Source organism: Plectropomus leopardus, chromosome 11, assembly GCF_026936395.1.
Source record: "Plectropomus leopardus strain MGB_pleo_1.0 chromosome 11, ASM2693639v1, whole genome shotgun sequence".
NCBI lineage: Eukaryota > Metazoa > Chordata > Actinopteri > Perciformes > Serranidae > Plectropomus > Plectropomus leopardus.
Genome location: NC_142186.1, coordinates 24,259,329 through 24,285,365, shown reverse-complemented (window position 1 = coordinate 24,285,365; position 26,037 = coordinate 24,259,329). Strand labels below are relative to the sequence as shown.

The 26,037-nt window shown below is 42.1% G+C and overlaps 1 protein-coding gene across 2 annotated transcripts; it reads left to right on the top strand.

The window, feature by feature from the left end:
• Positions 1-632: 632 nt before the first annotated feature.
• Positions 633-26,037, top strand: atp1a3b (ATPase Na+/K+ transporting subunit alpha 3b). Of its 2 annotated transcripts, none has more exons than XM_042489308.2 (23): positions 633-779; positions 909-1,001; positions 13,723-13,800; positions 14,299-14,358; positions 15,117-15,320; positions 15,479-15,592; positions 16,036-16,170; positions 16,279-16,396; positions 17,207-17,475; positions 18,586-18,784; positions 18,889-19,133; positions 19,226-19,418; positions 20,187-20,362; positions 20,485-20,621; positions 20,719-20,869; positions 21,571-21,739; positions 22,002-22,156; positions 22,743-22,866; positions 23,078-23,223; positions 23,311-23,441; positions 23,603-23,704; positions 23,823-23,914; positions 24,480-26,037. In XM_042489308.2, exons 2-23 carry the CDS (start codon positions 996-998, stop codon positions 24,506-24,508), a joined length of 3,033 nt encoding a protein of 1,010 aa, XP_042345242.1. In that variant the 5' UTR covers positions 633-779; positions 909-995; the 3' UTR covers positions 24,509-26,037. The 2 variants fall into 2 exon arrangements, with proteins under 2 accessions (XP_042345242.1, XP_042345240.1); XM_042489306.2 differs by having other exon boundaries at positions 13,684-13,800.

The window sequence follows — 26,037 nt, the reverse complement described above, 5'->3', positions numbered from 1 at the left end:
ATTTTATCTGCATCATTTCTCTCTCACACACACACATGCGCACACACGCGCGCGCGCACACACACGCTAGGACTGTGCTGCTGCCTCCTCTGTCTGCTGCGCCAAGGCCCACTACTGAAGTGACATATGGAGGTGCACAACATGCTCATGACAGGACCAACACGACCGATGAGACATCCAAGGGTGCTTCTCACATGCATTAACGCACACAAATCCACTATTTCATGTTACATAAATACATTACATGATGAACAAACACAACCACGACAACTAGAATCTAACCTTGTGCGTCCATTTATATAAAATTTCAGCCTAGAGACTCGCGATGCTGCTGGCTGCAAGCCTCGGAATTCTGCAGTAAAGCAGGAGGGGCAGAATTGGCTTTCTATTGGCCCGCTTCAAGACTGTGATGAAACCAATTGGTCAGCGATCCCATCACCGATGAGACGCTCCGAATTATGATTGGCCAGCTGCGTGAACGGTGGGTGGGTTTTTACGGCTCCTCGGTTCACTCATTTGCTCCAGGCGGCGCTTCTTCCACTGGCGGAGTGGTGCGGCTGGAGCAGCGGAGTACTGCGGCAACCGGCAAAGCCGCGGAGGGAGATCAAGTCCTGAAAAGGTAGCAGTGCGGCTCGTTAGTTTCGCCGGTCTTTCACCGCAAGTATCAGAGAGCAAAGGAAGGAAGCGCATCCCCGCGTGATGCTCCGCTTGAGACCGCAACATTTCATTTGAAAGACGTCTCACTGGGGGGGAAAGATTGTAGCCTAACCCTTTGGAAGGTTTGACAGACCGTTTATTTAAAGCCAGAAAACATTTTACCAGATAGATAACTTCCCTGACGTCTTTTTTTATTTTTTTTATTTAAGCAACCCCTGAAAAAACTTATTCTCCTTTATTTTTTTTTCAAGGCAAGGTATTTTGATATAATTCACCGCGAGGGGCTGACACCTCTCAAGCCGTGCATCACCTGAGAGGAGAAGAGTGACTGCGCCAACATGGGGGTAAGACTGACGATTACAACTTTACTTTAACTGCGTTGTAGCCCACCTGAAGTGGCCTGAGAAATGAGCCTGATAATTTGCACCTAACGAGGAAAGATTAAGGTGATGTCATGTTTTCCTTCGTGGAAATCCCGTTTGCCTGAGTGACATTGACTCTAATGCGGAACTGTGTTTTATACCCGGGTCTCCCAGACTGCGACAAATTGATGTAGCTCCTGTCTACAGTGCGGATGTAGAAAGCAGCTGCATTTACCTGCTCACTTTGATTTGACTTTGGTTTTCACTTGTTTTACTTGATTAGGAATAATGACATTTTGTGTCCTTTTTCTGTGCGGTCAATCCATAGTCAGTGAGATAAAAAAAAATATGGATGAAAACTGATGTCAAAGTGGAGCAAGTGTGTGTGGTTTAGAGGTTGTCAGTGTATCATCTGTGTTTCAGCTCTCACATAGGCCTTACTTTGGCTATAACCTTGCAGCCATGGTAGGCCTAATCGGTTTATTCCGACCAAGAGCGCGAGAGGGAGGGGGTCGCACGTGTTAGATCCACATTCTGCTCACCCATCATTAAGTGTTGAGTTTAAAAAATAATAATTTTGTCTCATTTGAAGGCACACATACGTGCTGTGACTATGGCAGTGATGAACGAACATGGTGTACTGTGACCTCCTCCATGCCCTCGCTGCCCCCCGTCTCCCCCTTCATGTCCTCTAGCTGCGTTGAGCCCTGGAGGCACTGCCCTCTCTCCGGTGCAGCACAGAAGCATCTGCACCAGGGGGGATGCTGAGCCCCCCGCGTCCTCACAGTGGACGAGTCTCATCCTCGGCACCCTCGATGACCCATGCGTCATAATGCGGTTACCGGGAATAAGCGCCTCACCAGCTTATTTCCCCTTTAATTTGTGACATAACAGGGACTCGATAATCGCCAACATTGAACACATTTACGCGCACTACAGATTAAAGAAACAACCAGGAGCACGATGTGCTCTGTAAAGTTTGTCAGAGTTCTCATCTGCTGTGCGCATCCGTCAAAACCATTAAAAGCATTCGATGTGTCTCCGGTTATCTGGATAAACTTAGCTTATTAGTCATGCCAATGAATCAGAGGAAGCTTGTGGAACAAACACAGCGTTCCCGGAAAATGCCAAGGCGCAGATGCCATTGTTGCGCAATTTCTTTTCCATCTCTCCATCCTGCGGAAAGAGTTGTAATTTTTAATCTCCGACTCTCTTACCGTGTGAATGATGCGGTGGCATGACGCTGCAGAAGGGGGACTGTGCGGTGCTGGGAGGCTGTTTTAGGCAGCACCAGCCAATGCCATCGTAGTTACACAAGCATCTGACATTTCTCTAGCCGGGAAAGACGCTCAAGATGCCGGATTCGAGGGGGTAAAGCTAACCCCGGCAGCTTTAGTGGGCACTGCGTCAAAAGGGATGGGAGTGCAAAAAGTGCTTACGCATGTGCTGCTGCTGCTGCTGCTGCTGTTGTGTGGAAGCTCGACGAAGCAGCGTGAGGGAGAAATGGTGTGTCATTTCAGAAGATGCCGCAGCACTCCAGAGATTGGCATTATAAAACAGAATATGAACGACCTATGAAGGGTGTTTCCTTGACTTTCACTAGATGAGCGCTGAGGTCACCCTGAATGAGAAGGGGACGGATAGATTGATGGAGGGATGGAGTCATGGATGGATATCTTTCCTGACAATGACTACACTCCCTTCTCTCTTTTTATGTAATTAATTCCGAGAATTTTGCACTGGCGCACTGTGGATGGCATTGCCAGCTTTCCTTTCCCAAGGCCGCAGGGGGCATCGCTTGATACGTGCCTTCTGCGTCAAACCGGGGGCGGGGCCTGTGGTGTGGAAATTCCCTGTAAAGAGCTGTGATAGGCTGGCACGAGAAGCCACGCAGTAAGGACTGGGCTTAGAGACAGCAGTGATGCTATAGAGCAAAGCTCCGGCATGTGTCAGGGATACTGGAGAGACAACCGGCACATTTCGTCTGGCACTCTGATAGATAGTCTGCATTTGGCAGAGCGTCTCTAAAGAAATGTTGGAGGTGTTTTCACTCACACAGCCGCTCATCTTGCTCATTGTTCTCCTCTCTGCATTGGTGCAGCTATACATGGCGGATGCTGATGAGACTATAGGAGGAGGATTTCACCTTCAGACACGTGACACTGATGGGGGGAGGGTGCCACTGCTGAGAGAGCAGGAGGGACTCAGAGAGAGAGGGATGAAGGACAGATCAGTAGTGGCTGGTCTGCAGGTGTGGAGAGAGAAAGAGAGAGGGATTTAAAGTGAAGGAGGAGGCGCATGGAGGGGGAGGGCTGCCCGGCTGTATATCTCGTTACAGGATAATGACCTGAGACTCACATTACCATGGCTCCTGTTTCCTCTTGCTGCACACTGTGGGGTTGGTTATCAGGGGGGCAGGAGACAGATGGGATAGGGAGAGGACAGATGTGGTTTTGTGGATGATCTTTATAGGACACTGAGTGGAGGGTGAGCGCAGTGGTGGAGCGGTTGGAGAGGTGTGGTGTAGGTGGGATGCCGCCCCAGGAGAGATGGGAGGATTAAAGAGAGATGAAGGTGCAGCAGCGGTACTGAGGCTTTGTCAGAAGGTCATACAGGATGGTGACGAGGGGTGTGGTTGCTTTGAATGCATGTGGGATGGGGAGGAGATGCTCCTGTCAGTGTCGAAATCCCCGTAAGACTTTGATTAGACTCGCTGATTACCTGTATCATGATGTAAAGGTTTCTAAAACAGCGTGTACTTTTCTGTCGGCTCTGGCGAGGCGTGTGCGGTGATAGAGAAGAAGTTAGAAGGTGTCAGTGGAAGGTAGTTCAGGAGTTGGATGTGTGTGGCCTCTGCAGAGGCCCAGCCCTCAGTTTGGTGCAGAGTACTGCACATCCCTCCCCACTGCACCTGCTGCCTGATGCTGATAGGCTGCACTGTACCACAGCTGATCTGTCCACGCAGCGCAGGAACCAATAGAAAAGCACGTCCACACAGGATCCAATCAAACACATGATCTCTCTGACCGCACAGCCAGCTGGGAGCTTTTTGCCCTGTGGCCTATAGGGGTCAATTAAGGTCAATATGGTGACCTTTGAAATGCTCCTCTATTGTCCCTGTCAAGGCTCTTGTAGGTCTCTGATCAATAAATATCCACTGTAATGAGGACAACGTCCTTAGTGAGAGGACTGCTGAAGGACAGATTCCTGATTTCTCTTGTGCCTCAACAAGAAAAAAACCCGGAGTTAGCCTCCTCGCTAGTGTGAGACTAAAAGGACAAAGCCCGAGCTGTGAGCTCAGTCGCAGCTTGTGTAATGCTAATAAAATGCAAAGGTCAGTGCTGTCTCCTTCATACGTAACTTTGAAACAAGGTTACAGTAGCCACAGTGATTGACTAACAGTTTTCCAACATCAACGTGTTGATGGTCTCCCATAATGAGAGCGATTCAGAGGGGTTAGGTTGCCTGACTACATCAACATGACTAATTCAGGGTGTTGTCCTGGAGATGTGTGTATGTTTGTGAAGTGTGTGTGACTGTAAATGTGTGCGTGCATGCGTCCCTGTGTGAATACACCAAAGAACAAAGTGTAACACCGCTAACCGACAATAAAGAAAGCCTTGTTAAAGTAAGAAACTGATCATCTTACAACACCTCGCTGTGTTTGATTTGATTTTCTTACCATGTAATGGTGGCATTCAGTGAAGACGGTACCAGTAGTTTTAGGATTTATTGTAATTAAATTCCTCAATAGCGCATTGCGAATGATTTTCCATTCATTCAGACATACCTAAAGGTCTAGTGTGTAGGATTTAGGTGGATGTATTGACAGATATTGTATATAATATGCATAACAACGGGGTGTCAATACAGCATAGTATAACAATATGTTGCATGGTGATTGTGCTAAAATACACAGATGCCAAGTTTTTCATTTTTAATCATATTAATGATTATTATTGAAAATACAAATTAAACTTTTGGTACCCTACTAGAATAATAAAATCATTTGCATTTTCAGTCCACTAGACACATGCAATAAAAAAATATTGAGGTGAAATGAACAGACTGGAAACTTTTTGTTAGTAATAAAAAACAAATGTTTATTATGTGTTTTTTCCCTGACTTTTTCAGTTGAAAAAAGGTAATAAATTGCAATATATCTCAACATTAGGGGTTGGCGATATGGCCCTAAAAAAATATTTAGGGTATTTTTGCAATAATGATATTCTGGATATATTCTAGCTAATATATTCTTGATGATAAGATAAGTACTGAAAAATATAAATTATATTTTATCGCAAATTGCAAGAACATATAATTGTAACAAACTAAGTGTTTGTGCTAGTTTTATATGTCATTATAAAGGTAATTCTTTTCCTTTAAATATTCAGTAAAAAACACAAAAACTCTCGGGCACGCTTGTTGTTGCTGTGCGTAATGGTGTGACGACATTATGTCAACAAGCTGGAATATTGCCATTATCACAAAATGAATATTTCTGATCATATTAAAAATTTTACCGGTATTCTCATGAATTACATAAAATGGCGCGCCCCCTCTCTACAAATGCTATTGCAATACTAAGATGATTACAAAACATTAAAAATTGCAATAACATTGTATCTAATTTGTACCTAAGTACCATGATAGTATTGTACGAGGGGGCCTGTGGTGATTCCCCCCTAGTTTATCATCACCTGAATTTAAGAATTGTTGTGATTTGGTTACCTTAGAATTAACTGTTGATATATTAACGGACAAAACAAACACTGGCTCTAGATAGGGCCATCTCACAGTAATTTGCCTACACGTTTGGTACACGCGAGAAGTTTCAGTTTGTTGCAATGTTGCAACATCATCGCTAGATGTCACTTAATCCTACACAGTAGACCATTGACTCAGTAGATCCTGGTTTGGAAACGCAAAGCAACACGTGATGGGCTTGAACATCTCATATGGATATTTGGTTTAGTGGTGCAGTTAGCAACTGTGTGGATGTGCGTGCATGCACATCTGGACATCTCTCCGTGACCAGCTGCCTGCAGAGGAGTCCTAAGAGAGTCCATGGTGTGAGAGTCCTCTCTCACACCATGGCGAGATGCCATGTCCGCTACAAACACCAAACCAGAGATTTACAATGCAAATCTAGACCTGGACACACACACGCATGCCAAGACGCACAAACTACAGTGCAAAAATCCCTCAGAGTTTAGGGGGGTGGACTGATACACAGTTACCCAATTGTCTCTGTGGGATGAATGGACACAGGACAGACAGAGGGGCAGGAGGAAACAGAGTGGCGGGGGGCAGGAGGAGCTATAACTCGAGTTAGGATTTTTAGTTTGGGTTGTATTTGGCTGAGCTTATTTTTAGTTTTTGGAGAACGCACAACACAGATGATTTGAGAGCTAAAGAGAGTTTATCTCTCTCTGTCTCTTCGTGTTTCTGTGGCTCAGAGATTAAGATTTTCTCTCAGCGCTCTTAAATGGCCACAATCTTTTTATTTCTTTATTTAAATGTATTGTTCCACAGGATCAATCCATTACCTGTACTTAATAATTTAATTTTAAATTCCACACAGTCTTGAGAGAACGTCAGCTGGGACTGCTGTACCAGAGAAGTTTTACTCCATCTTTTCCCTCTGTCTTCCTCATGTCTGATATCTGGCATCTCCTCGTTTTGATGCCTGTTCACACTGATAAATAGAAAGATAAGAAGCCTTCATATCACTCTCCAGGCTGATACAGATAAGTGAAACAAATATCTTACAAGTCTCTTTTACAAGGCATTCAAATCCTTATCATCTGCAAAAAAGTAACCATGTAATCTATACAGTTACTCAGCATTCCCAAAATATTTGGCTCCAACCTAATGATAAATGCAGAGGTTGCATTTAAGCATTTAATATTCCCGAGAGAGAGTAGTAGAGAAAGAAGAGTGATAGAGAGACAAAGAGAGGACGAAGCACAGTGGGCTAATCCAGTGGAGTAATCAGACTAGCTAATCCCAACAGCTCTGTCCCTCGGTCCACAGACTGAGCCCCCCACTGTGGCCCAGAGCTGCGCCATCCTGCTGCAAGACACAGCAGATGGCCCAATGACCTTGCAAGGTCACACACACACAAACACACATTCAACAACACACATACACACAAAATGCATAGTAGCATTTATACAGATGCAGAAATCAAACGACAAACCAGCACCACATTTTAACATCCAAAAAACACCTTTTAAAATTATGTTTGTACCTTTTAACACCTTAACACCAATTTTCTCAAGGATGCCTGATTAATTAAATAAACATGACACGTATCCGTTGATCATAATTTAATTGTGAATGTGTTTAGGCCTTCCTAATATTCAGACCTGTGCACATTCAGTGGCACCATATCAGTCACATTTTGGCCTGAATGAAAGAGTCCAGAATGGAGACAGAGGGCCTTCAACCTAAAATACTGCATGGCGACTCAAGAAAATGATATGAATTAGACCCATAATCCATCTAAAGTCAGCTGTAAAGGCAGCCAGAGATACAAGATGTATCTTATTATACACCATTGGCTTTGCTTTAAATTCATACTTTTTTTTAACTCAGGTCATATGTGCGCAGAGCACAAGTGAAATGACCAGTGAATTGGGGTTGTTTTTACAGCTCATCTGCACATTATTTTATAAGGGCTGGGCAATATGAGGAAAATCAAATATCATAATTTTTTAAGGAAATTCCTTGATATTGATATTGCAACAATATTGTACACAGTAAAATCTTACAAGTTGATCTTTACTATAATGAAACATAACTTGAGACTAAAAGTTTTCTGTATTTACAAAGTTAAGATAACTTAAGACTAATGGTTTAATAAAGAAAAGCTATCTTTAGGCTAATAGTTATATTAATCAGTTTTTGGATTTTCTGATATTATTAGGATCAGTTTGTCAGAGTACTGATCAACAGACTTTCTACATTCTACAGTCAAAGTTGTAGTGAACAACGTGCATTAGGCCTTGATCTGATGCTTGCATTTGGCTTCTCTGTACAAAGAGGAAATGCAAACTCATGTTGGTGTGACCAATACTGTGGTGGTTGCCACATTAAAATAAGAGCAAAATCTAGAGCTAGGGTAGTATTTCTTCCCCCTCCCTACAACCACTTCCTCATACCAGTTCCACATGAAAAGAAACAAAAAAGCCCAAAACAGCATTCTTTTTTTTGCATTTGTGTGGACTGTATATGCACATTAGTTCTTCCTCTTATAGGAGTCACCATGCGTGCAAGTGAAGGGGAAGAAAAATATTCAACATGCCTGTGCCAGTTAAACCCACCGTCAGTGGGCATGCCTCAACTCGTCCTTTACATGCGTGACATGGTAGTTCTCTCAGGTGCCACTCCTAGTGTGATCGAGACAAAAGAACAGAGCAGCAGCATTTGACTTCATGTAGCATTGCCATGTCTGGAAAATAAATTACAATTTTGCAGTTTCATGGTAGGAGAGGAGTCAAAATTTGAACATTAACATTTCTTGTTCAAGTGAAAATTATTCTACATTTCTGCTTGAAATGTGTGACGGTTCTTGTCTTCTCTGACTGTACGCTTTCAGTTGTGTCTCATCTTTGTGTTTATCTTATTATTTCACAATCACTTGGTCTCTTTCTCCCATTCACTCTACATCTCCCTCCCTCTCTCTGCCGCAATGCGTGTAGACGCTGCACATACGGACTGTAGCCAGCACAATGACTCACCTCTGCTCACACACACACACACACACACACACACACACACACACACACACACACACAAACACACACACACACACACACTAATACCTTGAATCAGTCTGTGTTATACAGCAGTGAATACAGTGTCCAGTTACAGATGCATCAATTATTACTCGTCCCGGATCGCATCAGGGGATCCTAGGAGGCCACTGCTGAGCTTCGTCACCATGCCAATGGCCGTGCCGGTCACCATGGTTACTTGCCCTCCAAACACGCTCGCTTGTCAAAGTTGTTGACATGAGGACAAAACGCAAGGTTTAGTTTGTTTAGCCAGAGCAGGCCTGCAGGATAATTTACGATCAAATCAAACGTACAACCAGATGTGTGAGGCAATCTGCGTTATTGAATTATTGAAGCAGTTTTTAATACGTCAGCTGGATGTGAATGATCGCAGTATGTGATCCATAGAGGAGCATCCGATGTTTCCATTTCCTGATGATGTCAGAGATGTGTCTGTCCATCAGTCCGTTCATCTGTGTGCTAGCAGCAGAGCAAGCGTCTGTAATTCCAGCCACGAGTCTCTGTTTCCTTCCTCAGGACAGGGGGGGCTCATTACATTACCCCGAGCTGTGTGAGACAGCTGGACACCCACAGACGCATGGTGCACTTTGATGTTTTCTCCAAATGAAAGGACACTCAAATCGTATGCATGGACACTTTATCTCTCTCTGCTTAATAATTAAACAATCAAAGTGGAGAGTAATAATAATAATAATAATAATGATAAAGTATATTTATATATAGCACTTACCAAAACCAACGTTACAAATTGCTTTACACTTAAAATCACAAAAATATACACACAGGAAAAATCTTGAAATACAAAAGAAAAGAATAAGAACAACACAAGAAAAATTTTAAATTGCAAAAAATACAGCACAAAAGACACATTTTTTTAAAAATATGGTTGAATTTGAAAACAAAAACAGAGCTGTGCAACTCTTGAATGCAATTTCGGGAGTAAAATATATTTATAAAATTATCCTTTAAAGAGAAATCAAAGGACTGCCTTTTTCGATAAAATTAAGTCTTCAAAAGTGATTCTAAAGAAGACGGTGTAGCACGCATGAGATCCTGAGGCAGATCATTCCGCAACCGAGGAGCCCGAACACAAAATGCTCGGTCGCCTTTAGTGATACACGTGAAAACAGCCCAGAAGATGATTAACCACTCACAATTTATAAAAAATGGCTTTAACCGGTTTCATGTTTTTTAGCAGTGTACTGTGGGTGCGACAAAGACATACGTTATCAGGTAGCAGGGTGTGAATGGAGGGAAGACAGGAGAGGCTTACACACTCACACACACAAAGCCAGGTATGCACTTAACATACTCAACATACTGTAAACACACACGCAAGATAAATCAGCAGCCTCTCTTTTCTCTTTGAGTCAAGCTGATAAGGACTCACTCACATCCGCACTCTCAAGGACACACACAGGAGTGTGAATATCATCTATTAGCATATGAGAGCACATGCTCAGAGTGACACTTACACACACACACACACACACACACACCATAAGCAAGGGTTGTGCAATCTATTAGAGTGAGGTCACTGCAGGTCAAACACCGATACAGAGCCAGCAGACAAAGACTGCTGGTCAATATCTAATTAGAGGCATGAGAGAAGGGTGACAACAGCTCTCTCTCACTCTTTCGCTGTCCCTTTTCCACCTGCCTCTCTCGCTCTTTATCCGTCCCTGCTTCTCACCTCCCACTGGTGTCTCCCTTTCCATGCGCCCAGTCGTGTCTGTCATCCACCCCCTTAACATCCATCTCTCTGCGTGTGGCTACTTTTCACCACATATTGCTTTGTTTGGCATCACTCTCCATCTCCTTACCAACCACTTCTATTGTCTAAGCATGTGTGTGTGCGTGTTTGTTTGTGGTACGGAGACAAAGAAATGCGTGTGTCCATATTTATATTATTATTTTAGTGTGCATATGCTCGAAAAAGCAGGTGTGCTGCTGAGAAGACAATGCTATCTTAACCATTTAAAACCTGAGCAAACTGGCTTGCTTTCTCTCAAAAACATGGGAAGAAGGCGATGAGCGACTTAACAAGAAATGACCCAAAAATGAGCGAGACATTAGTAAAAAGTTACCATAAAATTATCTGAAAATAAGCGAAAAAAAGAGAGAAAAAGAAAAAAAGGCAAAGTTAAAAAAAAAAAAAAAGATAAATAAGGAAATGACCTAAAAAGACTGCCGAAATAAATATAAATTATGTTAATTATTATATACTCCTGGACATTTTTCTCTAGCATTTTTAAAATTCTAATTCTGCTCATTTCTTAAAGTTTGCCAAGCTTTTTATTAAGAATTGCTCATTACCTTTTTTCCCATGTTTTCCCTCAGAGGTTTAAATACTTCTGAATGGCATGTAAATGAAGTAAAAGAAAAATGATGTCAATCCAGGTTTCAAATTTACCTGCAACAACAGAATTATACGAACAATCTGATACTTACACACCTGCCAGTCTGTCATCAGTGACATTATGGGGCCTATTTGCCATCTGATTAGAAGGTAAACCTGCAACTTTTCTTTTTATTCCACACTTTTGCTCTCCAAATACAGATATGAAGCCATCATTCATTCAGTTAATCTCAAGTGAATACATATAATATATACATATATATGCCTACGCACACCCTCTTTCTCAATCACACCCACACCGACACCCACACCCACACCCACACACACACACACACACACACACACACTTTCAGCAGCCGTCTCAGAGGGGCTGAGCAGCAGCAGTACTTTTCCACTGCATCAGTTTCTGCTCTACGCAGCCCCTGCATCGCCAGGCCTGCCTGGTCTTGCTGCGGCAAGAGATCTGCTCACCTGCTCTTTTGTTGCAGACCTCTGTGTGTTTGCACGTGTGTGTGTATCCGCAGTCAGGCCAAACAGATCCTTCCCACTGACATGCTGCTCTCAGCCTGACATGCTTGAACAAATGGTTTCATTGTTTGCTTTGAATTCTGCAGCCCGCGCTCTACAATCACGTCACAGTTGTCATCCACATGTTTTTTCATGAATCCGTTCCTATTTTTCTTTATGACTGCAAACCAGAAAGACAGGTCTTTGTTTTCCAAGTACAAATTATGTACCATGCAGAGGCACGATTTCACAAGAGTTTCACACAGCAGCCATACAATTACAGCTCCCACAGTAGGAAATTCAGTTGATCTTTGTCAGTCACATTTTGTCGCACTGCAGGTGTGTGTGTTTTGGTGTGGTTTGTTTGTGTAAGAGTTGAGATCTCGATTCATACTTCCTCACTGGCGCTTTTGTAAACAGCCACAGTATGTATCTTTGGCAAGTGGATTTTAGTAAATATACTTTTAAACATTGCGTTAAATGGAAGATCAGTTTGCTTCTCTGTAAATTATATCTGCACTGTGATATCAGTTGCAAAGAAAGTAGTCCAGCAGCGGTTACCTGGTCTTTCTTCACTCCTAATGACGTTACTACCATGTTGCACCACTAGAGGGTGCTTACTTTATTTTCAGTGAATTTCAGTTTGTTTGGGATTTCCTTTAAACAAACACACAGCCAGTGCATCCTCTCTAATTTATCAATGAAATCTTCACCTTTAACCTAATTTTTTTGACACACATGCCTTCATTAGGAGGATTGTTGTCACTGATTATGAGTTGATAGGTATTGATGTGTCTGTCTGATTCCGTGTAAATTATGTGGCTTCCAAATCAGCCTCTTCTCTGTCAAACTATCATTGTGCATCTGACTGTATTGATTTGCCACACAGGCAGTTTCCTTGATGACTTGGTCCTGTCAGCGAAGGGCTTGTCCACTTGGACCCACTCACACCTCCTGGGAGGGATTCTTGTCTCTCCATGTCACCTCTGACCTTTGATGAGGGACATTTGTATTGATGTGACCTGGCAGTCAAGCTCCTCTCCTTCCGGACAACAGGCTCGGGTTACAGTTATAGACCTAGAAGGACTAGAATGTGCAGTGCTGGAGAAAATCAGGGTTATTAATAGTCCACTAAAGTCTAGTTTAACAACATAAGCCAATTTCTGAGGAGACAATTATAGCGGGAAGAGTACCGGGAACAAGGGACAGTGCAGTAAAGACAAGGACATTTCATGTGCCTCTGTGTGTGTGCATGCATGTACTTGAGACTTAATTTTTAGTGATTTTGACATCAAAGTGTCTCTGATGTATCTGGTCTAATAGTGTAGAACACACTAACATATAATCAGAAAGCCTTTGACGAACTCTGCTTTCTGCTCTCTCTTTCTCTCATGTCCTTGCTGCTGGATACATGAAAAAGGCCAGGAAGCCATTAGTTGAAGCTTACAGGTTAACCATTGCACTGGATTGTGTTTTGATGTGTCCATCAGGCTGTTTTTGGACATCAGAGCAAGAATTATTTGATCAGAGGAGATCAAATGGATATTGCAGAACAGACAGGAGGCACATGCTTTAATGTGTAGTGACTGTGCAAATATGGAGATATTTTTGTTCAGGAAAAACAGAGCTATCGGAATAATACGCTTATGTTTCAGTAAGTCTTATGATAATAGGTTTTTGCTCTCCATCTTATATCTTCCTCGTTAACTGAGAATAATTGATGAAATACAGGCTACTTCACCAGGCCACTTCACAAGGGTGCAACTTTATTTACTGTACAGTAAAAGAGAGAAACCTCAAGTTCAGTTCAATAAAACCTGGAAGCATTACTTCGATTAAGAAAGAATTTTATGTATTTTCAGACACAACGTATAGTTTTCAGCCTATGTAGTACATGCACAAGCGCAACAGTTAAGATGATACACGAAGGCGAACAGGCTACTATCTCCTTAATGTAGTCCGAAGGCATGTATAAAACATATGTGTGTGTCTGTAGTATGGGCGGTCAGACAGTTACCGCGTTGCCACCACACAGGACAAAGATGACCGATCCCCCAAGAAGAAGAAGGGGGGAACCAAGGACATGGATGACCTGAAGAAGGAAGTGCCCATTGTAAGTAAAGCCTTATCAATGTGTAGATGTTGGCATAAAATATGTTTGAGACCAATTCATTTTTGTCCTGTCAGTCAAAAGCTTAGGATGTGAAAAATGATTTTAAGCTTTTGAAGAACGTCTTCTCAGAGGATATAATAAAGGAAAGTGATTTGACACCAACTCTGTTGGAGAGAAGGGAAATCTTTCTCTGTATTTTTGCTGGTGAGAGGGGTGACGTGTTATCAGGAGGATAACTTTGATCCCCAGCGCAAGAAACAGACACCGGGGTCGCCATATCTGGCTGCCCTGATATCTCTCAGGTGAACTGCATGCATGGAGTAAATCCCAGTCAGCTTGTATGGCAATAGTTCAAAACTCTCTTTCATTTATTAAGCATAATTCTTCCTGTAATTTAGACTATTTTCTATAAAATGTCCTTGCATGCAAAAAAAATGGCAACTACTAATCACACTGAACTACACGGAGAACTGATTATTTCTGTATTTTCTCTCCCAGACAGAACATAAGATGTCCGTAGAGGAGGTATGCAGGAAATACCAGACTGACATTGTCCAGGTGAGTTGATGATGATAACTTCTCTGAGTATGTATGATGGATGACTTCCTGAATGAGCCTACCTGGTACAGGCCCAGGGGCCCAAAGTTTCAGGGGCCCCCTGGCCTTCCCCGGTAAAATGTTTTAAAATGACCACAAAGAGATTCAAAGGAACTAAGATTCACAGAACTAATTCGACAAGACACAAAATCACCAAAAAAGCAACAAATATACCTCAAGTAGACACAAAACATAATAACCAAAAAGAGACAGAAATATACCTCTAAGAGAAACAAAATGGCCTTAAAGATATACAAAATTATTCAAAATAAACAAAACAACCACAAAAAATGACCACAAAGAGACACAAAACTACAAAAAGATACTAACATCTTCAAAAAGATGCAAAAAAACAACAAGAAAAGGCATAACCAGCACAAAGTTCATGTTTGCTGCCCCTGTATCAGGGAGGTGTTGGGGCCTTTTGCATGTCTGTGCCTGAGGGCCCATTGTTTCATAATCTGCCCATGGTTTGTGCAGTTATATGGTTTGAGACTGTTTTCCCAATTGACCACTAGATGGCATCTTTTCACTGGTTTATTGGAGTTTTGAAAATTTACAACCCAACCCAACCAGTCATGACTAAAGAAATATGAGAACGTTAACAAACTAAAACAAATGTGGGGTTTTTTTTTTGGTTTTTTTTTTTGGCTTTGCGTCAGTGCAGGCTTACCCTTCTCTTCTAACTCCACATCCCAATTCCTCTGTGCTCCCTCCAGGGGCTGACCAATGCCAAGGCAGCAGAGTATCTGATCAGGGACGGTCCCAATGCTCTCACCCCTCCTCCCACCACCCCCGAGTGGGTCAAGTTCTGTCGCCAGCTGTTTGGTGGATTCTCCATCCTGCTGTGGATCGGCGCCATCCTCTGCTTCCTGGCCTACGCCATCCAGGCAGCCACTGAGGACGAACCTGCAGGAGACAATGTGAGCGGCACACACATCTGTCCCATATACACCTCATTAACACAATCACCACGCTCTCTGACTATGAAATACAGACATAGATAACACCTCACCTGTAACCAGTGTCTTCCCACAGCCCACACTCACATATGTTCGACTCTGTCTCTCTCTATCTCCAGTTGTACCTAGGTATTGTGCTCACAGCTGTTGTCATCATTACCGGTTGCTTCTCATACTTTCAAGAGGCCAAGAGCTCCAAAATCATGGAATCTTTCAAGAACATGGTGCCTCAGGTACATATGTGTTTGCTCAGAAGACACCAGTTTTTGTATGAAATCTCTTTTTGAATTCCTACTGGAGAGAGGACTCTAACAAGGTAGCCTTTAAAGAGATTATTACAAGGATTTCTTTAAAAAAAAAAAAAAAGAATGGTAGACACCAGAAATGATGGGTCATATCTAAGTACCCAGTTAATGTGACTCAGTAGAAACACTGTTGATGTAATTCCTCAAACTCTACCGTTTTGCTTTATGCTTTTGCAAAACGAGGTGGCACAGCTGGTGGTCGTCACTCAGCCTGCAAATATCCATGCATACCGTGTGTGTTGTGATTTTTGAATACATTACATTTGATGAATCTGATTCTTTCTTCATGAAGGGATAGAAAATGTCAACCCCCCATATTGACAAACCATGTTTCACTGTGTTTTCTAACCATCACTGATGTCTCCCTGCAGCAAGCGTTGGTGATCCGTGAGGGTGAGAAGGTACAGATCAACGCTGAAGAAGTGGTGGCTGGAGATCTGATTGAAGTGAAGGGAGGAGACAGGATCCCTGCTGACATCAGGGTGGTTTCTGCTCATGGATGCAAGGTACGAACACACACATACATGCTGATACACACACACACACACACACGTTCAAACTCTTGCTTCCCTTTTGTCTGCAACTATGTGTTTTACTTTTTTGTTTCCCATTAGGTTGATAACTCCTCCCTAACAGGCGAGTCAGAGCCCCAGAACAGGTCACCTGACTGTACCCATGACAACCCCTTGGAGACCCGCAACATTGCTTTCTTCTCCACCAACTGTGTGGAAGGTATGGCCACTACTGCAACAGCATTACCAGCAATTATTAACTTTTGTGGCTATGGAGGACCAAATCTGCCATGATAAATAAATAAATTAATTGGTAATTGAAATAATAAAGACAGCCATTTACAAAATATCTTTTTTATGTATCTTTTTTTATTGTAAGATAATTTTTTAGGCATTTGCCTTTATTGACAGGGAAGATTAAGCATGAAAGGGGGGGTGACATGCAGCCAAGGGACAAGGCCGGAATCAAACCCACGGCCACTGCCGCGAGGACTTGGCCTATGTACACGAGGCGCCCACTGAGCCACTTGGCACCCCAAGTCTCAATTAACTACATTTGCAAGTTTATTTATTAAAAAAATATTTGATATGCACATAAATAAAAAAATGATTTACAAATTCATTCTTATCTCTTTATGTTTTTTTCTTATTTTATTAATCTATCTACATATTTATTTCCCTATGATTTAATATAAAATAGATTAATACATAATAAATAATTTGGCAAATGAATAGTAAATATATTTTACTGTATTTATTTATTTTTCTATTTCTGTGCATATAAAAAGAATCATGCATATTTATTTGGCAAGGGATATCTTTGTGTTATTTCAATTATATATTTACTGAGTAATTTTTCTTTTCCTATGGCACATTTGGTCCTCCACATTGCTTACACTGAGCCTAGTAATAAAGTTTGCACCTGACGAACTTTACTTTAGAAAATGTTGTCGATAGGACAGATCACACAGGCAATGATGAAGTAAAAAATTATATTTTACAACATAATTGCCCCTTTTTCCAAAACCAGGCACAGCTCGTGGCCTCGTTATCTGCACTGGAGACCGCACAGTCATGGGTCGCATTGCTACTCTGACCTCTGGCCTGGAGACCGGAAAAACCCCCATCGCCAAAGAGATCGAGCATTTCATCCACATCATCACAGGTGTGGCCGTCTTCCTGGGCGTCACCTTCTTCATCCTGGCCATCATCCTGGGTTACACCTGGCTGGAAGCTGTCATCTTCCTCATTGGTATCATTGTGGCTAACGTGCCTGAAGGGCTGCTGGCCACTGTCACTGTAAGTGCCAAAATAATTAGATACTTCTTAATCTCTTTTTACTTGCTTCTGAATTTGTGTACTTTGGTATATTTTTGCAATCTGTTGTCAAGTAAAAGTATAAAAATATTAGCATCAATATATACCATAAGTTAAAAAAGTAGAAGCATGCATTATGGGGAATGATGCATTTTTGAATAATTTATATATCATTGTTGGATTATCTTGTGTTTCTTCTTGCTGTGGTATCCAAATGTGGTATTGTGTATTGTTTATTCTATATTGAATCAAAGTTTAAAATTCTTCTTTCACCTCAACTCTACAGAGAACATTTTCTTTATTTCACTTTTTATGTCTGTTTGCTCATTTTAGTGCCTAACTTGTCCATATGTCTTTATTCCTGTTCCATTTTGTTAAATTTAGTTAAGTGTTTTAAGTATTATGGATCTTCAGTGCTATTTTTATTGCATTTGTCTTTCATTTTGAAAGCTGCTCTAAAAATACTGAAATCTTTTGTCACTTCTTATTTAATTGTAACACAAGCTCACTTTATTTAGCATCAAGAAATTCTATTTTGGAGCTTAATAGGTGACACATCCAAACATGAGGATGATTAACATCATAAATGGGTCATGTGGTGTGGAGTAGATAGAGCCAAACTTGGGAGACTGCAAACAACAAGAGCTTGAATAAATCATTTTTTTAAACTGAAAACTAACATTTAGATATTAAAAAAAACTGATCTTAAGAGGGGATGCAGTGCAGGTAGTGAAAAGGGTAGAGAAGCACAGGTGAGAGACATAAGGGAATTAGGTTGGAGAACAGACCGGGATCTGATTGGCTTAGAAAAACTTGAGCAGAGGCTGATGCAGTGCAGCTGTGTGGATGGGAAATGAGGGGAAATAAAGCACAGGAACACAGGAGGGGAGGAATACAGTGAACAGAAACTCCAAAAAACACAATTCTGTTATTAATAGACAGATCAGAGTGATAAGAAAAACAAACCAACTAATATGGGCATCTTAAATGATTCTGCAGTCTGCTGCAGACAGAACTCAGTCCAGGCTTTTCCAACAAGTCTGAAGGCATCTGGACACAGAGCAGACTGTAACAAAATGTATGTGTGTGCAGGTGTGTCTGACCCTGACTGCCAAACGTATGGCTAAGAAGAACTGCCTGGTGAAGAACTTGGAAGCTGTGGAAACCCTCGGCTCCACCTCCACCATCTGCTCTGACAAGACCGGCACCCTGACCCAGAACAGGATGACCGTGGCCCACATGTGGTTTGACAACCAGATCCACGAGGCCGACACCACCGAGGACCAGTCTGGTAAGTGAGGACAGGCAAAACAGCTGCCACTGATGAAATATGGGATAAATGATGATTTGAAATCATGAACATTAGTAATATGTACTCTTCTGTTCCTGCTCCAGGTGCCTCTTTTGACAAGAGCTCAGTGACCTGGCTGTCCCTGGCTCGTATCGCCGGTCTGTGTAACCGTGCTCAGTTCAAAGCAGGACAAGACTCACTGCCCATCCTGAAGCGTGACGTGGCCGGAGATGCCTCAGAGTCAGCCCTGCTGAAGTGTATCGAGCTGTCTTGTGGCTCAGTCAGGTTGATGAGGGATAAGAACAAGAAGGTGGCTGAGATCCCCTTTAACTCCACCAACAAATACCAGGTGAGTAACAGTTTGCATTACAGCTGTGGGCGCAAGATGAAAAACATATGCACAAATTCATCACATTAAATCAACTTTATGTTCTCCTCTAGCTTTCAGTGCATGAGACAGAGGATCCCAATGACAACCGCTACCTGCTGGTGATGAAGGGAGCCCCTGAGAGGATCCTGGACCGCTGCTCCACCATCTTGCTGCAGGGGAAGGAACAGCCCATGGACGAGGAGCTCAAGGAAGCTTTCCAGAATGCTTACATGGAGCTGGGAGGACTGGGAGAGAGAGTATTGGGTAAGGACAGGTAGAACTGCAGAGAGGAGAACGGGATTTTTTTATGTACAAGTATGTCACAAGTATGTCAAAAAATGTTTTTTTTGTTTTGCTTTTTTTAGTAATTCCTTATATTAAAATACATTATAATTTAATAAGAATTAAAGCCTTCCGCGGAAGCTGTTACTTTAGCACTGCTTCAACCACTTAATTCGTGTTATTGGATAACCTTGTTTAATCTGAACTGACCCTTTTAAACGCCAAAGTCACAAAAAGATGCAAATAAACTACTTGATCAAAGCAGCCATAGACCAGCAGTTCCTGTGTTCGGGGATGTTAAAATCACTGTCTGGCTTTCAACAGAGTGATATAACATCTTCAGTTCCCTTTTGGAAACTGTTGTTGGATGGTGAAGCTGTGAAAATATTCTAAATATAGCGTCAGTCAAAGTGATTGATTTTATTAGGTGACTAAAATGGGTTTTGCCACTGCCCTATCCACAGTGGTACATTGCTTAGCTTTTAGTGTCAATACTTCTGCCTGCTCCTCTAAACTGGCTGCATGCCGACTGACATCTACTGTTTGCAGTACACTGATTACGGAGAAGTACCTCATGCAACCCCACATTAAAGGATCCAAGTTATAACTTTATATTTGTTTAATTATCAAAACCAGGCACAACTGAAATGTAATTTGACTGTTGGTTGAAGTTATTCAGAGGTATGAATTTCAACAGAAGATCTGTGTTCATTTTTAGATTTCACTAATAAAATCATCTTTTTCCTCCAGGTTTCTGCCACTTGCTGCTGCCAGAGGATCAGTACCCCAAGGGCTTTGCCTTTGACACAGATGATGTCAACTTCCAGACAGACAACCTTTGCTTTGTTGGCCTCATGTCCATGATCGACCCTCCTCGTGCTGCTGTGCCTGATGCTGTTGGCAAATGCCGATCTGCTGGTATCAAGGTGAGGTTTTTTTTAATGCAACTAATACATGAACTCTTTATTTACTTACAGTGTTTTATATTTAGGTTTTGTTTCAAGAGATCACGTGATAAAATGTAATTTTTTTTTATCACTCTTATTAGGTCATCATGGTCACTGGAGATCACCCAATCACAGCCAAGGCCATTGCCAAGGGAGTGGGCATCATCTCAGAGGGCAACGAGACAGTGGAGGACATTGCAGCTCGTCTCAACATTCCTATCAGCCAAGTCAACCCCAGGTAAAGAATGATCACAGCAAGCACACCCAAAACAACTGGTCACACAAATGATGGTAAATTTCAAGGACCACATCAATGCTTCACTGTCTGTGTTCAGGGACGCCAAGGCCTGTGTGATCCACGGCACAGACCTCAAAGATCTGTCTCAGGATCAGATGGACGACATCCTGAGGAATCACACAGAGATTGTCTTTGCCAGAACCTCGCCACAGCAGAAGCTCATCATCGTAGAGGGTTGCCAGAGACTGGTAGGAGCATTTTCAGATTGTTTTATAATAAAATACCTTATGGACGATAAATATTTGGTGTACCCTGAACAAGTAGGTGTCAAATCTCCAATCCGGTGTTATTCTCATGCTTTCATTGGTTTGAATAGAAGACCACGTGTATGTTTTTTTCCTTGAAATTACATTCAGGGACTAGACTTCAAGGTACTATTATGTTTTTACAACAGCAGAGGGCGCTAGTTGTCTGTTGAATGAGGATTCCCAGACTGACTTTTTTTGCTACTGTGAAATGGTTAGATTGTATTGCGATAGCAAAAGGTTTAATTTGTATAATTATATTAACTAATTCAAACATTGGAATAGATTTCATTGCAATTTAATTTAGACTTTAATTTAAATTATGTAAGAAAATATGAACATCTTGAAAACATTATTATTAAACATATATTATTGCACAATCTATGTACAGTATTGCAAGTTATTGCACAAACTATAGACAATATTGCACAATATACGGTGTTGCACAGGGTGATTTGCGTCCTGAGGTAGATTAAAGTGGAGAGTGCAAATGGTTAGTTTCTGTCAATTGCAAATGGCAGACCAAAAACGATTATTAAAGTAAATAGACCTCTATTAAAATCTTGATAGCTGTGCAGAAAAGGGATAAAGAGATTTAACAAATGTACCATCTTCTAAATATTTCCCTCTTTCTTCTCTCCCAGGGTGCCATTGTAGCTGTGACAGGCGATGGTGTGAATGACTCCCCTGCGCTGAAAAAGGCCGACATTGGTGTTGCCATGGGAATCTCTGGCTCGGATGTGTCCAAACAGGCTGCAGACATGATCTTGTTGGATGATAACTTTGCCTCTATTGTCACAGGAGTGGAAGAAGGTGAGAAGACCCAAAGGAGCGAACAAGAACAACATTTAAAGCAAAAAACAGTTGATAATGAGAGAAAAAACATGTGTAAAGAGGGTGATAGATAAGATTTAAGTGAAACTGAGGCAAGATTTATTTGTTTTTTCTGCAGATTGACCTTAAGAAATGTTATAACACAAAAACAGAGCTCAGATTAAGGAAGGAAATAGGAAAAAATAAAGCCAAGGAGTTGGACTCAGTGTGTGATGTAACCTGTCTATTATTCTCCCTTCAGGCCGTTTGATCTTTGATAACCTTAAGAAGTCCATCGCCTACACCCTGACCAGCAACATCCCAGAGATCACTCCCTTCCTGTTGTTCATCATCGTCAACATCCCTCTGCCACTGGGAACCATCACTATCCTCTGTATCGACCTGGGAACTGACATGGTGAGAGCTCATCGAACACACAACTACAACAAGTAGCTTTACACTCATATATAAGCAGTGCTGATTCAAATTCTTAATTCTAGATCAGAAAACAAGGGATTAATTTACAAAATATCTAATATAATTCAAAATATATCCCTCTCTACTTGGGATAATACAAAGGCTGCTTGGCAATAAGATGTGGGAGAGGAAATATCCAACCTGTGTATTGATATCATTACACAGATTCACACTTGATCTTTTTGTGTAAGACTCAGTCTGATGCAATTTAATTATTTCACCGCCTACATTTTTCCAGTGATACATTGGCAAAAATGTATCTGTCTGTCTGTCCAGAATGTCCTAGGAGTAACCATACCCCGGTCTCTCTGGGACATTATGGTCTGGTCCTATCAACAGCTTCTAGTTTTCAATATTTGAATGTTTCTCATCCCTATGCAATAAAACACTAAACTCCAACCTCACCTCTATTTCTGGGATAATTCAATGAAGCAAATACATATACATATGCAAATTAACAAATGAAACTTTCTTTTCATAAACATCATTATGTGCTACAAGTTGACATTTCTTCCTCCCCCCTCAGGTGCCAGCCATCTCCCTGGCTTATGAAATGGCTGAGAGTGACATCATGAAGCGTCAGCCCAGGAACCCATTCAGGGACAAGCTGGTGAATGAGAGGCTTATCAGCATTGCTTATGGACAGATTGGTAAGTAAAATGCTGCTGCTGTTTCAGAATTATGTCTATGATTATTATTTGGTCTTTGTTGGCTAAAAAAGTGTGTTTAAATCAGCTTCACCCCACCTTTTGTTGTTAACATGCAACAGCAGCAGGATTATCTTTGAGCCTGCAATGTTTTTAGGAAAACTAGATTCAGGAAATCTATGGCCTAACTTCTTTGTGTGTATGTTTTCCTCAGGTATGATCCAGGCCCTGGGAGGTTTCTTCTCCTACTTTGTCATCTTGGCTGAAAATGGTTTCCTGCCCAGTCTACTCGTAGGCATAAGGCTCAACTGGGATGACCGCTCCTGCAACGACCTGGAAGACAGCTATGGTCAGCAGTGGGTAAGTGTCGTTTTTGCATGTTTTAAGGTGTGTTTTTAAGGTTTTGACACTTTATCTCACTCTGTTTCTTTGCTCTCCTGCCCTCAGACATATGAGCAGAGGAAGATTGTGGAGTTCACATGCCACACAGCCTTCTTTGTCAGTATTGTGGTCGTGCAGTGGGCTGATGTCATTATCTGCAAGACCAGACGTAACTCCGTGTTCCAGCAAGGCATGAAGTGAGTCCAATAAGTGTGCTGTGATACCAACGTACTCCTTTCAGAAATGTATCTTCTGCCAATAAGCATCAGAATAATATCATCTAAACTATGGTGATATGTGTCTAAATTTCTGCAGCAGCATTTCTGCTCTTAAATATTTGTCATATTTCTCAACACAGGAACAAGATTTTGATCTTCGGCCTGTTTGAAGAGACAGCCCTGGCTGCCTTCCTGTCCTACTGCCCAGGCATGGATGTGGCTCTCAGGATGTATCCTCTAAAGTAAGCCTCATTACCAAATTCATCACACGGACACATGCACTCACTCTCATGTTAAGACGTATTATGTTATCTCTCCACTTGCTCAGGTTAAATCCTTGTTCTCTTGTCTTGTCCACAGACCTACCTGGTGGTTTTGTGCATTCCCCTATAGTTTTCTCATCTTTGTTTATGATGAAGTCCGAAAACTTCTCATCCGTCATAACCCTGGAGGTTAGTATTTCTGGTCCTTAATAAGCACATTATACAGTAAACTAAAGTTCTTTTAAAGGAAGCTGGGGTTCAGACTAGTCTCACTCTCAATTACCTGTTTTTAAATTGCATTAAATCGCATAATAATGATAGTAATGATGTAAATATGTATATGATTGTATATGTATTGTTTACGAAGTCTGAAGAAGAGCTGTTAGCTTGAAGCGTCAATAGTGGGTAGCTCAATAAAAGCTGCACGGGGAGCTAAAGTGTGCGGACCTTTCTCCATTTTTGAATGACACTCATGAAATCACTGCACCCAGCCAAGAAAGTGTTCAGCACACAACTCCCATGTTAGTTAGTGAGCTTTAGAGGTGCTAGTGAGCAGATTTTCAGGCAGTAACAGATAATATCCCTTTATTTCTAGTCTGTTTTAATCTAAGCCAACTGCCTGCTGGCAGTAGCGTATTTCCCATAATAATGAACTAGTTCTTTAACCAATGCTAAATTCCATGGAAAATATTTATGGCTTGAAAACATGGAAATTAACTGAACTTTTCTGTTTTTTTTCTCATGTGCACTCCAGGTTGGGTGGAAAAGGAGACATACTATTGATCGATGGAGCATCTTTGCTCAAACCCCCTACATCTTCCACTTATTTCTCCCCCCTGTCACTTCATCCCTGGCAAGACACATCTCCAGACGCCCCGCCCTCTTAAAGACAAAAACCGCTTTGAAGCAATTTTCATCACAACTGCCCCAAAGATTAAAAACAGCAAAAGCACCTTTACAACTTTCTACATCGACCCGCCCCCCTTTCTCCCCATCTCCTATGATACTCTTTGCATGTGTTCTCTCACTGCTGTGTACATAAACCAATATATCTACCAAACGGCAGCTGCATATTGTGTATGTAGATTTGAATGAGCTAAGGATACAAAGGGAGTGTCTACGCTCTGCAAAAAAGGGCCATCCAGCTCCTCGCCCTCCCTGTTCTTCCCCCTGCTCTCTCTCTCTTTCCCCCTCGTCTGTCTCTATACCTTCGTTCCCCTCTCTCGTTTTCCCTCCTCGCCAACCCTTTGCTTGTCCTCCAATCACACACAGATGTAAAGATCACACAGTGAGATCCCACCGCCGACACCACTTCGACTGCCACCTCTCGCCTCCGTCTCCTGTCTGTAGAGGACCAGCGGAGTGGTCACCTCCCTGTCGTTCTCGCCACGTCCATTTGACCTTCTCTTCCGTTCTCAACGGCCACAGTGTTGTTTTTTAATATGTGGGGTACAGGGGGGGTTTCGATGATTTTACTTGTCTTTTTTTATTTCTAAGACGGGAGGGGGGGTAAGTGAGAGCTGCTTTTCCTCATTTAGGCCTAACAAAGCACACCCCATGGCGTCCTGTCCCCTCTCTCCCCCTCTGTCTCTCACATCCCTCCCCTCCCCTCCCCTCCTGCCCTGTTTGTCTCTGTTTGTGTGCACTGTGTGAACCATTGTCCTTGTTAATAACTATTACAGTACACCCCCCACCCCACCTTCCAAGTTGGTAAATACAACTCAATCTTTCTGTGTGCTCTAGGAAATCTATATAATTCTATACTGAATTTAAATGAAACAATAAAAAAAACACATGTTGAAAAACAGCTCAAGAGAGACATTCATGAAGAAGCACGTCAACAATATTGGTGGAATAGGAAAAAGCGAGAGAGAGACGCGTCTCTCTTTTTTTGTTTTTTGTTTGGTTGCGGTTATTTTCGTTGTTTTTTCAGGAGGCAGTTCTGTAACAGCAGAGCAGGGTTTTAGGTTGTGTTTTTACTAAAAGACACAAGACGCTAACCAAGGCTTTCAGGTTCCTGTCACTGCAGGTGTGCCGGTATGATGTGGTGCAGTGTGCTGTGATGTGGTGAGTGGTGATGATGCGGCCTGGGGTCTGTTACCGGATCGGGTCCAGGTCCCGGTGTAGCCTGGGTCTGTGTGCGTGTATGTGTTGGAGACCAGTGAAGGGCCAGCGGTCTCAGGCTGGGTCTATCTCAGATGGCTGCAAGAGTTGAAATTCAAGAAGAAAAAAAACCCACAACTAGTAGAACATGTGTGTCAAATAAATGAAACCAACACCAATAAAACATCTAGAACATTTAATACAACCTA

Bases quoted from the DNA above. Each gene is read 5' to 3' on its own strand.
- atp1a3b (XM_042489306.2), top strand. The intron at 15,321-15,478 runs GTGAGCGGCACA...CTCTATCTCCAG, and splicing joins ACGAACCTGCAGGAGACAAT to TTGTACCTAGGTATTGTGCT. The intron at 22,867-23,077 runs GTAAGTAAAATG...TGTTTTCCTCAG, and splicing joins CATTGCTTATGGACAGATTG to GTATGATCCAGGCCCTGGGA.